The following is a 13,184-nucleotide window of genomic DNA, read 5'->3' on the forward strand; positions in this document are numbered from 1 at the left end:
AGTAAATTTACTAGACTACTAGTAAATCAGGCTACTATTGCTGTAGTCCTACTGGGCGTATGATATGATTTCTATTTGAGAAAGCTATGCTCAGCAATTGTACAGTTAGAATTGGCAAAAGTAAACAAAGTCCTGATGTATTGGATTGATGGTATCCAAATATCAAACAGAAATTGAGACTGCATAATCAAGGCATGGCTAGAATAAAAGTGAAACTCTACTTGCAATGCATCACATATATTCCACTAGTTACAGAGTTACATGACTTACCCAGGATCATCAATTCTATGGGTGTCTGTACATTAAAAATATATATATATATTTTACATATATATATATATATATATATAAAATATTTAGTTGTATAGAAATAGTCATGCTCCGAATGCTGAATGTGGACACTCATCTGTCCACAAAGAATGCTCAGGTGCATTAATGTATTAGCATATTTCCCAAAAGCATATGCAGGTGCATGTGTATTTTAACTTTTACCAGTTGTTCATCATCACTTGAAACCATTTTCTCTTCAGTAAAGCTAATTGTTTTCTGTATTTCCCACAAGAGAAATTCACATTTCCTTGATTACAACTATACTCTTATTGCCTTGGGAGACTCCTGGGGCCTTTGGGACTTCCTTGTGCCAGCAGAGATCTGCCAGGTCCTGCAGACTCAGGTGAGACTTTCAGTTTAAAGCTCAACGACTCTATTGAGATACAATGAACTTCTCTGAATTCATTCTTTTCAGCTCTGGCATCTAGAGTGAAATTAACTAAACAGTATTATTTCATTTTATATTATGGGGGATCGAGTATTAGTCATGAATACCATTTATAATAGAAATAATTCCTTTAAGTATAGACTATTTTCTAATTAATATGCTTTTTATACTATATGATAAAGCTAAAAATATATATGATGTAAAAATCATCTCTATCATGTCAAGACAGTTGAACTATTTTTGTGGATAAACTTGTGCTGTTACAATGATCGCACAGTTGTTCACAGATGTTCCATGCAGCAGCATGAAGGCATACCACAGAAGACAGCACATTTTCTGGGAACATGAAATTTCTCTTAAAATTTAGTGTGTTGAAATATTAAGTCGTAAGACATTACCTTGACACTGTTTTGATTCAGGTTGCTTTGAGAAGCCAAGAATTTGATATAAATATATGCGGTTTAAAAGTTACCAAAGATATTAAAAGAGTATGATCCATTTTCCCACTGATGTCCTATCCTAGGACAAAGAACATTAATTTGTGTTCTGGATATGAAATTCTAGGAAAAAATATCTATAGATTTCCAATATTAACCATATAGCAACTTGAGCATTTTGTTTCATTGTTAAAAAGATTTAAAGCAATGTGTACATAACTGCTTACTGCCATGTATTTTCTCTTCCCTCTAAGCACTCCCATTGGCATTCCATGTGACCACTTTGCTGAGGAGAAAACAAATTCAATAGCCTGGTGCCTGATGCCTACCACAGACAAAGATGACCACTAATATTTAAGCACCTAACCCTTTAAGTGTGAATACTGTTCCTGTGAAAGGCTGGCAGCAATATAAAACATAGCTAATTTAGTTTAATGATGAGCTACGTCTAAATATGTTTTATATTTATACCATCCAAGAATCCTAAAGGAAGATACTAATGGAGGTGAATCTTAAAAATCTGATTATGTTAATGCATCTAAAAGAGGGGAGCTGTTTTGTTTTCCTAATCATTAAACAAAAAAGTGCATTTCCTAAGAGAAATATAAAATATGAGATCTTGTTTAACAAATATTATATAATACATACAATGTACATATTATATAATTACATATTACATATAGATGAAACAGCTGACAGTTATTTCTAAATCTCATCAATTGTTCAATGGATTTGGCTTTCAACACAACAGATTTAACAAATATTCTAACAATCACATCACCCTTCAAAAAGCACACCTGATTGTTCACAAAACTCCCAATTGCAAACTGAGAAGCAGTATCATAAAAATTTGTAGAGGCATGATACATTTGCTGACCATATCCTAAAGAAAACTTGTCGAAAGCGGTAGGTCATTTTTGTCAAATTTCTACATGTGAAAATAAATCAACTTTGTGTCAGTTTATGTGTTACAGGATAAGGCACTCTCTCAGCCTGAATGGGCTTGCTTGCTGGGGACACATTCATTTAGCATTAGCCTATCATGGCAACAAATGAGAGTGCAAAGTATTGCTCTTCATTTTTCCCCTCAAGATAGAAATGAAAGGAAAAAAGCCCAATATATCTGTTTAAATTAGAATGGATAGCCATCTGTCCCTGAAATAATGAAATCATGTAGTGTTAAGCAGATTTTCAATGTCAGCCTTGGATGACAATGACATTACAGTTCTGCTTCTGTAAGAACTTGTATTAGGAAAGAAGGCCAATAACTACTGTTTTCTCTTCATAAGAGTAACTGACCCTTCACTAGGTAATACTGAACTAAAGGACAGCTTTACAAAACTATTTCAAGTATTCATTATCACAGTGAAAATGGGAGACCAATGTGAGAATGAAGGGTTTGAAAATTCCTTTGATGAAAAAGGCAAGGGTACTAAATCAAAACATATACAAAATGCTTCAACGCATTTCTTTATGTGGTATGAATAGAAATATTATCCATAAAAAGTTAGAAAAATTAAGATAAATTATATATTAGTACACCTTCCCAACCACATTTTATATAAAAATTCAGAATAGTGTACTGGTATTTCAATCTACACAATAAAAATGCCTAAACTTGGCAGATATTGTCTATCTGTGCATGTATTTTCTCAGTAGAAGGCTTATTTGTTGCAGTCACTTTTAAAAAGTTTTATTTCCATTCTTAACCTTATTGAATCATCAGTAAACCCAGCTGATTGGGACCCACTGTGGCTCCATTCTCAGCTTCTCTATGGCAGTCTGTAGTTTTTCAAAGGCTTTGTCTAGATTGTCGTTTATGATGATCAAATCAAAATAGTGGTTGTATGCTCTCTGAATTCGTGCACTTTCATCCACGGTTTTCTTCAAGTCAGAGTCCTGTCAAAGAGTGTCAAAAGGAAATGTTTCTATCATAAGGTGTATTTACTTGCTCAAACACCAAAGTGAATATAAGAACTAAGTACATTGGACTTTTTAAAATAATTCTCAAAATCTAATTTATATAGTGTTGAAAAGGCATTACCATCTGTTGATAACCTAGTCTCTACAGCAGAGTCCATGTTTGCTTTGTGAGTATTCTGTATCTTCTGTTTCACTGATTTTAGGAAAATATTCCTAATTAAACAACTATTGATAATAAACTCAGAGTGAATTCTAAGGTAATAAAAGAATTATTTCAGGTTTTTAGTTCAACTATAGCATCCATCCTCTTCAAATGATTTTTTAAAAATTTGCATATATGTATACATCCTAGAAAAGAATCACAGAATTTTCCCTTTGTGTTTTTGTTTTGCTTCTTCATGGTCCTTGATGCCTGCTGAGGCAGTCAGTACAATGAAACCAAACTGGTGGGGCAGGAGAGTATGCTGCCATTTTTCTAGATCTTTGAGTTGTACATCAAATCTAGGGCTGATGGCTCCACATTTGTTTAGACTCCTTATGAGGTTCATAACAATTTTCCCAGCTCTATGATCATGAATGATTTCAAATTTGCCAATGTAACCATGCTTCATCATCACAGTTTAGAAAATGGATAATGCCTTTGGAGCATGGTCTAATAAGAACCTGGCATCTGCCTCTCCTTTCAGCACTGTTAATCCTCTGCCAGGACATTCGTGCACACCAATATAGCAGCACAGAAAGATGGTGGAAAGAGTTCAAAAGATTTTTATCTTATAGGCTCTGTAGATCATGGAAACCATTCTGCAGTGACTATTAAGCTCAAAGCCAAATCTGCTGCCTATTTCTAGAAAAGAGAATCTTAGAAATATATTTTGAAGACTAACCACATATTCCCCACCTCCACCAATATATACTCACACAAACATTTATATGTTTAGCTAGCATTGTTTGTATTTTGTAAAATATTTTGGAATAATGTGGGAGAATAAATAAGTAATGGGTTCTGCATGAACAAGTAAAGCTTTTCATTAAATTGCAACTGTTTTGGAATTTCACATTCCTTCTATATTTTCTCCAAATATTAAGAGTTCCTATTAAGGTGTCTATTATGTTTCACTATCTATAGATAGAAAAATGAATAAGACAGAGTGGAGGAGGCAGATAAAGGGCAAATAAATATAAAAACTTCCAAGTTGTAATGAGTACTATATAAGACACCAAACAGGAACAAAGAATTTTCAGAATTCTACTTTAGAAAGAATGATTACAGACATTGAGTAAATGATATTTAAACTGAGAACTATAGTGGGGGGAAAGAGCATTCCAGGCAGAGGAAATAGCAATGCAAAATCTAGGAGGGAAATGACCCTGATGCATTTTAAGATATTGAAAGGCCAGGATGGACAGAAGGACTAAGGGTCGTGGTGATACATTGAGAGGAGTACAGACTAGGTTGTGGAGGACCCACATGCAATGGAAAGGCATCTCTGGCTTGTGATGGAGAAAGATAGATGGAAATGACATCAGACTGGAAATATATTTTGGTGACAAAGTCATCAGGATTAGCTATGAATGTGAAAAGTGAGGTAAATGAATCAAGATGAGGAAGAAGCAACTGTATAAAATGCAGAGTTGGGGGGTGGGAATAGGGAGAGCATAATTTTTTTTGGAAAATATTATACTCTGTGTATGGTAAGTTTAAGATGTTTTGGGAGATAGCTAAGTGCTGGGTAGTAATAGGTTATGCAAGTCAGAGTTATCTGTACATGAACCAGGAATCATCAATGTAACAATGGTACATAAGCTAAAGAATTTGGTAAAAACACCTAAAAGGGAAGTGTAGAGAGACAAATGGGTTCCAAACTAGGCCTGAGGGACACTACTACTTATATTTTAGTTAACATCAGTGACATCTCTAAATCATTTTGAAACAAGTAAAATATCTTTTATTTTTTTTTTTAAATATTTTTTATTTATTTCTAGGAGAGAGAGAGCGAGCGAGCATGAGCAGGGGAGGGTCAGAGAGAGAGGGAGTCACAGACTGAAACAGGCTCCAGGCTCTGAGCTGGCAGTCAGCACAGAGCCCGACGCGGGGCTCGAACCCACGAACCGCGAGATCATGACCTAAGCGAAAGTCGGACGCTTAACCGACTAAGCCACCCAGGCGCCCCAAAAATATCTTTTATGATAGATGTGTAAACAGCCATAATTCGCTTTGAAAATAATTCTTACCTATTACAGTCACTAGCAATCTGGTTCATTTAAATTAAAAAAGATTTTTTTTATGACATTAACAATCATGTAACAATAGCAGAGAACACCATACAGATGGAAAAAAAAAAATAAAGAACCCCTCTCTATATATGGCCATAGAGGATCTCTAGACTATACTGCAGGTCGACTACTGTATAATAAGCTGTAAGAAATGGGGAAAGGGAGGATACACACATATACATACTTGCTTATATTGAAAACAAATAGTGAAAATGGCTACCTTTGAAGGTGGGAGTGTAGAGGGCAGAGAAAAGCTAGATTTTTCTGTTAAGATTTACTTTAGAAATATTAAATACATAGAACGATACAACAAAATTAAATTCACATAAAAAAACAGCAATGCCTGAAAATCAAAAGCAAAATGAAATAAACCAATGTTCTAAATTGATGGTTTAACCACAAAGGGATTATTTCAGTAACATTAAAATTAAATAATACCCAGTCGAATAGATCTTAGGAACAACTTTTTTAAAAGCTCAAAACTTAAAAGTTTTCAATAATCATACTGTTGACATTCATACTGATACTGTTACTCAGAAATTATATATATAGCAGGTTCTTAGTTTATATATACAGTAAGAAATTATGTTAATGTTATCAGGAACCAAGATTTTCAGCATAAGAAAAATGAGAAATATAGAGTCAAGTAAAATAATTTAAAGTTTAAATTGGAGCTATGAAATTGAACTAATATGTGTGTTTTCTGAAAAAGGAAAATACATTTCCTACATCTGGCCACTGAAAAGGCCTAGAAATAATAAGCCACTAAGTTGAATGCACAACTTTAGCACCTATATTATCTCTAAATACCATTTCCCACTAAAAGGAACCAGGTGTTTTGGATGGCTGGTTCCAGGTCGGGGCCAATAAATGTGTAAGAAAACCTGGAACAGTTTGTTGTACTAGGAAGAAAAGAGTCATTAAGATTCAATTTCAGCTCAGGTCATGATCTTACAGTTATGAGATCAAGTCCTGTGTCAGGCTCGTGCTGAGCATGAATCCTCCTTAGGATTCTCTCTCCCCACCTCTCTCAAAATATATAAACATTAAAAGGAAAAAAGAGTAATTTATCTAAGTACATAGGAAGTATTTCAAGGGACTTTAAACAGTGATTTGACTGTATATATTCAGGGGATAAACCCTAAGGGCAAAACAAAAACAAAAACAAAAACAAAAAAAACCAGTGCCCGGTAATCACACCCTGTAGTCAGTCTTGGTATACTTATTCTCATGCTGCTGTGTGTGTACTGTGGTATAGAGCAAATGAGCAATTATGTGACTATTTTAAGTCTAACATTCCCAGTGTTTTTGAAACTGGAATACTCAGTGTAGGGAAGTGGCGATATATATATATTATATATATAAGAGGTTAAATAAAAACCTTGTAATTCTGAATGTGAATGAGAAGTATCACGACAGTTTGCTTCAGACATACAACAGAAAAACATGTATCATAGCTGTCTACCTGAAAGGTATACCTAGAAACAATGATCAATCTTGTGACAATGTACACCCCTAGTATTATGGTCTTAAAACACCACTTACCCTAAAAGGAATCAGAGCTTCTTGAAGAAACAGCTGATACCTGGCCTAGAACAGGGAATGTACAAGAGGAGCCTGGAATATCCATCATACCCGATAGCAAAGAAACTGAGACTAGTGGGCTCATGAAATAAGGTCTCAAGGGCCAACTTGAATAAGCTCCTACTGGTCAATGATGGGACAATTTGAGCATCAGTAAGAATTATAACTGCAACAGAGTAACCTCATCAAAAGCTCATATCATGTGCTCAAAATGAAACTTAAAAACAAACCTTATTTGATCACCTGTTGCCTCTGCAGGCTCTTACAGAACAAATCCACTATTCTGAAGGCTGATCCATAAAAAGGAAAGTATCAACATATACTCTGACCTTCCTATGTGAACTCTATTTCAGAGTAATCAACTAGTTGATAAGGAAAAGTTATTTCTTAGAAGAACTCTAGTTTATAAATTCATAAAGAATGACAAACTGAATACTACCATTTCACAATCCTTAAAATCAAGGCAAAGATGAATAAAACTTGCTGAAATCATTAGATAAAAACCTACTACTTTATAAATCAGGCTAAGGACATTTGAACCCACTGAATATTCTTATCACAAAAAGAGAACCCTTCATATGCCTCATAATGTAACAAAATGAGACGTATCACTTATCAATTATTCTTGGGAAATAAAAGTGAACCTATATCTGATCAAGCCTCTATTAGTTCATAGTAAATAGAAGGAGTAGAGGGAAATGACACAATGGGGACAGAACTGGTGAAAATCTAGACTCTGGAGCACTCCATAGGATAACTGACTCCATTTTTTGAACAACTAGAAGGTTACAAGAGAGGAGAGGGAGGGAAGCAGTGAGATTTTACAGATTAGAAAAGAGTGAAGTGATACCTGCTTCCAGCTAAGATCTAGTAACAGATATCAGACTAACCCTCTTGTCTGACAATGAAAACAAAATGTACGGAAAAACAGTTTTTAAGAATAATGCATGAGGCAATGAAAGGCTGATCTCTCAGAGAAATAGAAAACAAATGAAGTGAACCTATGACCACCCCAGCTTACTGTCTTGGGAGACTTCCTAGGCCGTAACACACAAGGTAGAGCCCAGGAAAAGACTACCAACATTCTGAGTTGGGCCAGAACTGAGAGCCCAGGGAAACCAAGGGCGTAAGCATTCTCAGGACAGAATACCTGAACATAACAGCAGCATGGAGAGACAACTTCAGAGAGTTGCAAAGCCCCACTCCCTTCCAGCATTCAGTTATATACCACTTAGGGCAGGGTAAACCTACCTGAGGCCACCAAAGAACCACCAGAAGAAATGACAGGTATTCAAGCTGAGTCAGGAACAGGACCTCTTCTCATCAGGCAGAACAAAAAACCTTGATGCACAAACCACTTGGAGGAGTCCTCAAATGTTCTTGCTTCCAAGGTGGGCAATAATTGCCACAGATCAAGAAATGTTCTGGTCTTACCTAACACATTCTAAAAGCAAGACCTGAAAGTAACAAACTGTTTCCCAACAAGTGCATCTCAGAACAAAGCTCACAATGTCTGAAAGCAGCAGAAAAATACGGCCAATGTGAGAAGAAAAGTAATTCAAGTCAAACTGATCCAGAACGGACACAAATGTCAGAATTAGTATACAATGACATGAAAACACTTATTATAACTATATTTCAGATATTCAAAAAGTGAAGTAGAGACATAGAGAAACCTGAAAAAGAACAAAGATGACTAACACTATATGATTTCAAGGCTTATCAGCAACAGTGTGGGAAGAGGTAGATGTGATGGGAAAGAAGGATTCTGAAGCAGCACAAGGACATCTTTGGAGGTAATGAACACGTCTATTCTCCTGACTGATAGCTTTATGGGTATATACATATGCCCAGACTTACCAAGTGATACACTTTTAGTACGTAGAATATACTTTTAGTATGTAGAGTTTATTGTAAGTCAGTTATCCCTTGACTAAACTGCNGGGGGGTGGGGGGGGTGGGGAGAAGATATTTAGAAGATACCAAGTAAATGAAATGTGTTGATCTTGTTTGGATCTGATTTGAACAAATCAACTGTAAAAAAGTTCTAACTCTTAGAGAAATTCAAATATGGATGGTATATTTGATGATATTAAAAGTTGCTCTCAGGGCTCCTGGGTGGCTCAGTCGGTTGAGCATCCAACTTCAGCTCAAGTCATGATCTCACAGTTTGTGGGTTCGAGCCCCACATCAGGCTTTGTGCTGACAGCATGGAGCCTGCTTCGGATTCTCAGTCTCTGTCTCTCCACTTGCACGCTCTCCCCCCAAAATAACTAAATATTAAAAAATGAAGTTGCTCTTATCAATTTTTTTGTGTTCGACTTCGGCTTCGGTCATGATCTTGTGGTCCGTGGGTTCGAGCCCCACGTCAGGTTCTGTGCTGGCAGCTCAGAACATGAAGCCTGGTTCAGATTCTGAGTCTCCTTCTCATTCTTTCCCTCCCCCACTCATGATCTATCTCTCTGCCCCCAAAATAAATAAACATTAAAAAAAATTTTTTTAATCTTTATCTTTTAGAGATAGATATGGGAAGTATTTACTGTTAACATGTCAAAGACTTGCTTTAAAATAATTCAAGTAAGGGAGGAAATGAAGAGAGGTCTAACTGAAACCCAAATAGCCATGTATTACTGAAGCTGGGTGATGGGCATATGGGAGTTCATTTTTCTCCTCTTTTGTATATATTTTAAATTTCCCATAATATGAAAAGAGAGAGAAGAAAAACAAAAAACATTTAAGAAAAACTAAAAGTCAGAAAGTACTACCAGTAGTAAACCTTATGAGGAATATGCTTGTTAATGGTCTTGGAGCCCCTTTTCCTCACTGGTAAAACGAGAGCTGGATTAATATGCATATTTTAGTACTGTTCCATTTCACTTACATAGAGGAAGCAAACTGGTGTTTTATTTATTTATTTATTTTCAAGTTTATTTATTTATTTTGAGCAAGTGAGTGAGAGAGCGAGAGCGAGGGAGAGAGAAAGAAACAGTGGGAGAGGGGCAGTGAGAGGGGGACAGAGGATCCAAAGCAGGATCTGTGCTATGTGGGACTCAACCATGAGATCATGACCTGAGCTGAAGTTGAATGCTTAATCAACTGAATCACCCAGGCACTCCTAAACTTGTATTTTAAAATAAAACAATCAATGATTTTTAAATAAAAGCCACACTGTCCCAGATCCTAGTTACATCTCATGAATGAATTTTTATTCTGTAATATATCATATAGTATATTTGTTTTGTGACTATGATTAGAATTAAATGTGTCCAAAAGAAAAAAATCTTAGGAATAAAATACTATTGTTAGCCTGAAAAGAACTACTCACCGTCAAAAGCTTAGTAGTGATCCCAGCATCCACCACCGCCTTGTGCATGGCACGTAATGTTTCTAGTTCTGGAGCAGCAATAAATACAACATAGGGCATGAACTCGGATGTCCTCAGCACTTTGAGGGCCTGTGTAGAAGAACAAATACAAACCAATTCAGATGGGATTGGAATTTGTTTTGTTATTCTTTAATGCCAAATAATCAAAGTCTACCTGCCCTATCACTAAGGATTCAGATGTAAATTAATACTTGCCCCCTTCTATCCTTTTGATTCCATACAGTGCTTTCCTAAAATAGTGATCCATTAACTGTGTTCTGACTTTAGTCATATTACTCTTTAATTCTTTTAAACAAAGGAAAGTAACCCAAAACTCATCAAGAATGATACAAATGCTTTATATATATGCTACTTGTAGACTTCTGTTAATATTGAAAAAGCAGAAATAATCTCAATGTCTATTGAGAGTGGCATATAAATATACATTTGTACTGTGAAATACTATGCAATTATAAAGAACTAAAAACAAAAGCTCTCCAGTAACTGACATGAAAAGATCGTCAAGATATACTGTTTAATGAAAAAAGGCTAAAGAATCTGTAAAATTTCCTATTTATATAAAAATATAGGCCCATTGAAATTATAGCTATATCTGTATTTAAAGCATATAAAATGACAAAGGTATATACTGAACTATTAATAATTATCACTGAGTAGGGAAGTTAGGTTGGGTTGATTGTGGAAGGGTGGAAAGGGGCCAGTGAGAGAGACAGGGAATGAGAATGAAGAGAATGTTGCATGTGTATTGGGTGGGAAGAGCTGTGACTTTAACTCTTTATTCTTTATGTTGCAACTTTGTTGAAAATTTAAAATTAACATTTCCTAACACATGCATTTATATATTACTTGAGTAAGTAAGTAAATACTAAACTTCTATCAAGTTCCATTGCTATCTAAGCCTCTAATGGCTAACTGATCAGAAATGTATTTAATGAGCTGTGGATGCATGATAACGTTCTCTATCACCACCCTCACAATCTGAAAGTAAAACAAAACAAACAAACAAAACCCTCCATAGGAATTAGAATTTTAAAACAGCTTTGGAATCCACGCAGCTTACTTGTGGGTTGACATCCAAAATGCAAGTTCGTCCAGTTTGGACAACTTCAAGAATAGAGTCAATTTTAGTTCCATAGAGATTTCCTTCATATTCTCCATGTTCCAAATATTTTCCAGCTTTAATATCTGCTTCCATCTCAGATCGTGACACAAATTTATATGCCTGACCATCTTTTTCATCTTCCCTTGGTTTCCGCGAAGTAACTAAAATAATGTTGAAAATGTATACAAAGAGAAGTATTAAAATTAAGACCAAGATGTACAAGGTAGCTTAGGATTTTTCCATTTAGTGCAGGGTTTGGCAAATTATGGCCTATGGCCAAATCTGTTCTGGTTCTTATTTTTGTAAATAAAATTTTCTTAGATCACAGCTATGGCTCATTTGTTTTATTACCTAGTGTTTCATTCATTTCACAATCATGTAATAGTTGTGAGAGTAGATGGCCCACCAAGCCTAAAAGATTTACTATGTGGTCCTCGAATTAAAAAGTTTGCTGATCCATGGGGTACCTGGGTGGCTCAGTCAGCTAAGTGTCCAATTTCAGCTCAAGTCATGATCTCGGCAGTTAGTAGGTTCAAGCCCTGCATCAGGCTCTGCACTGACAGTGTGGAGTCGGCTTGGGATTCTGTTTCTCCCTCTCCCTCTGCCCCTCCCCTGCTCTCACTCTCTCTCAAAATAAATAAACTTAACAAAAAAATTTGCTGACCCTTGACCTACAGGACTGTTTTAAGAAGCAGTCCCCCATACACAATTTATATTTTAAAAAATGTGCTTTATAAAGTCAGCTTGAAACTCCAAATTATTTTGTAGAAGCAGGGCCCTAAATTTAAATTCTTAATTATAGTTAATCCTACTAAGTGAGGCATATTGTAAATAAATATCTTTTCCAGCTCTCCCCTTCTCCTTAAGGAATATCAATTACATTCTTTCTTTATGCTTGAACATTTCCTAATTGACTGCCCAACAAGTGAGCAAAATTCTATTTTTAGTTTGTATTATCAGTCTTCTAAAATGTAGTTTTACCCACAAATTATCTATCCTTTTTCTCACCCTAACACCAAACTTTTCTTTGGGCTTCCTGCTTACTGATATTCTGAAATGTTAATTGTTTGTTTTGCACCTCGGTGGTGGATATAGTCACACTTGATGTTATTATGTTTTAATTAACTTCCTCTTCTTTAACCTAAAGTTATTTTCTTCTGAGAGAATAACAGTGGATAGACCAAGTCAAAATTTAGAGGATCCTTTTGCCTGATATTTTAGAGTTATGAATACTTTCAGGGATATAAACTCCTTTGAAATTTGGGCTAGTCTAGGAAAGGATATTCTCTTTCCAACTGTTGCAAAGATGCGGAGTTAAGTACTCTCTACCAATCTGTTAACACTAGTTTGGAAAAAGAAAAGTAATTTTTGTGTGTTCGTTATTTTTCCAGTTTAGCCTTCACCTGGTTTTGACTAGATCATATATTAAAAAAGTATTCTTTTACTAATCAAGTACTTACATGCAGAATATCTGATGAGATCATCAAACACACGCAATTAAAAAGTAATCCAGATGAAAAGGTGACAGTATTTTGGCTATTTGTAATATACACAGCACATCAAGAAAATTTTGATAAGAACAGAATGAAATTCAAATTCAAGCTCAATAATAAGGACCTAACTCATAAATGAGGTCATTAGGTAGAACAGGACTCCCTTTCTTCTCCCATTGTTTTCTCACTCAGCCTTGAAGGTGATGATCCCAGACAACTGTGGAGTAACTTTTTTTTTTCTTAATGTTTGTTTTGAGAGACAGTATGC

General features: G+C 35.4%; 1 protein-coding gene across 2 annotated transcripts in view; it reads right to left on the bottom strand.

Annotated features, from left to right (window-relative positions):
- Window positions 1-2,703: 2,703 nt before the first annotated feature.
- The window catches only part of PALS2 (protein associated with LIN7 2, MAGUK p55 family member), a 68,728-nt gene continuing 58,247 nt past the window's right edge, over window positions 2,704-13,184 (bottom strand). For both annotated transcript variants that reach the window (XM_077775350.1, XM_077775351.1), the window contains 3 exons: window positions 11,382-11,584; window positions 10,262-10,390; window positions 2,704-3,054 (listed from right to left, as the gene is read on the bottom strand). In XM_077775350.1, the coding sequence (XP_077631476.1) occupies window positions 2,878-3,054; window positions 10,262-10,390; window positions 11,382-11,584 (509 nt within the window). In that variant the 3' untranslated portion in view covers window positions 2,704-2,877. The remainder of the gene's footprint in view (window positions 3,055-10,261; window positions 10,391-11,381; window positions 11,585-13,184) is intronic.

The sequence above is a fragment of the Crocuta crocuta genome, unplaced genomic scaffold (genome assembly GCF_008692635.1).
Source record: "Crocuta crocuta isolate KB4526 unplaced genomic scaffold, BGI_CrCroc_1.0 scaffold197, whole genome shotgun sequence".
Taxonomy (NCBI): Eukaryota; Metazoa; Chordata; class Mammalia; order Carnivora; family Hyaenidae; genus Crocuta; species Crocuta crocuta.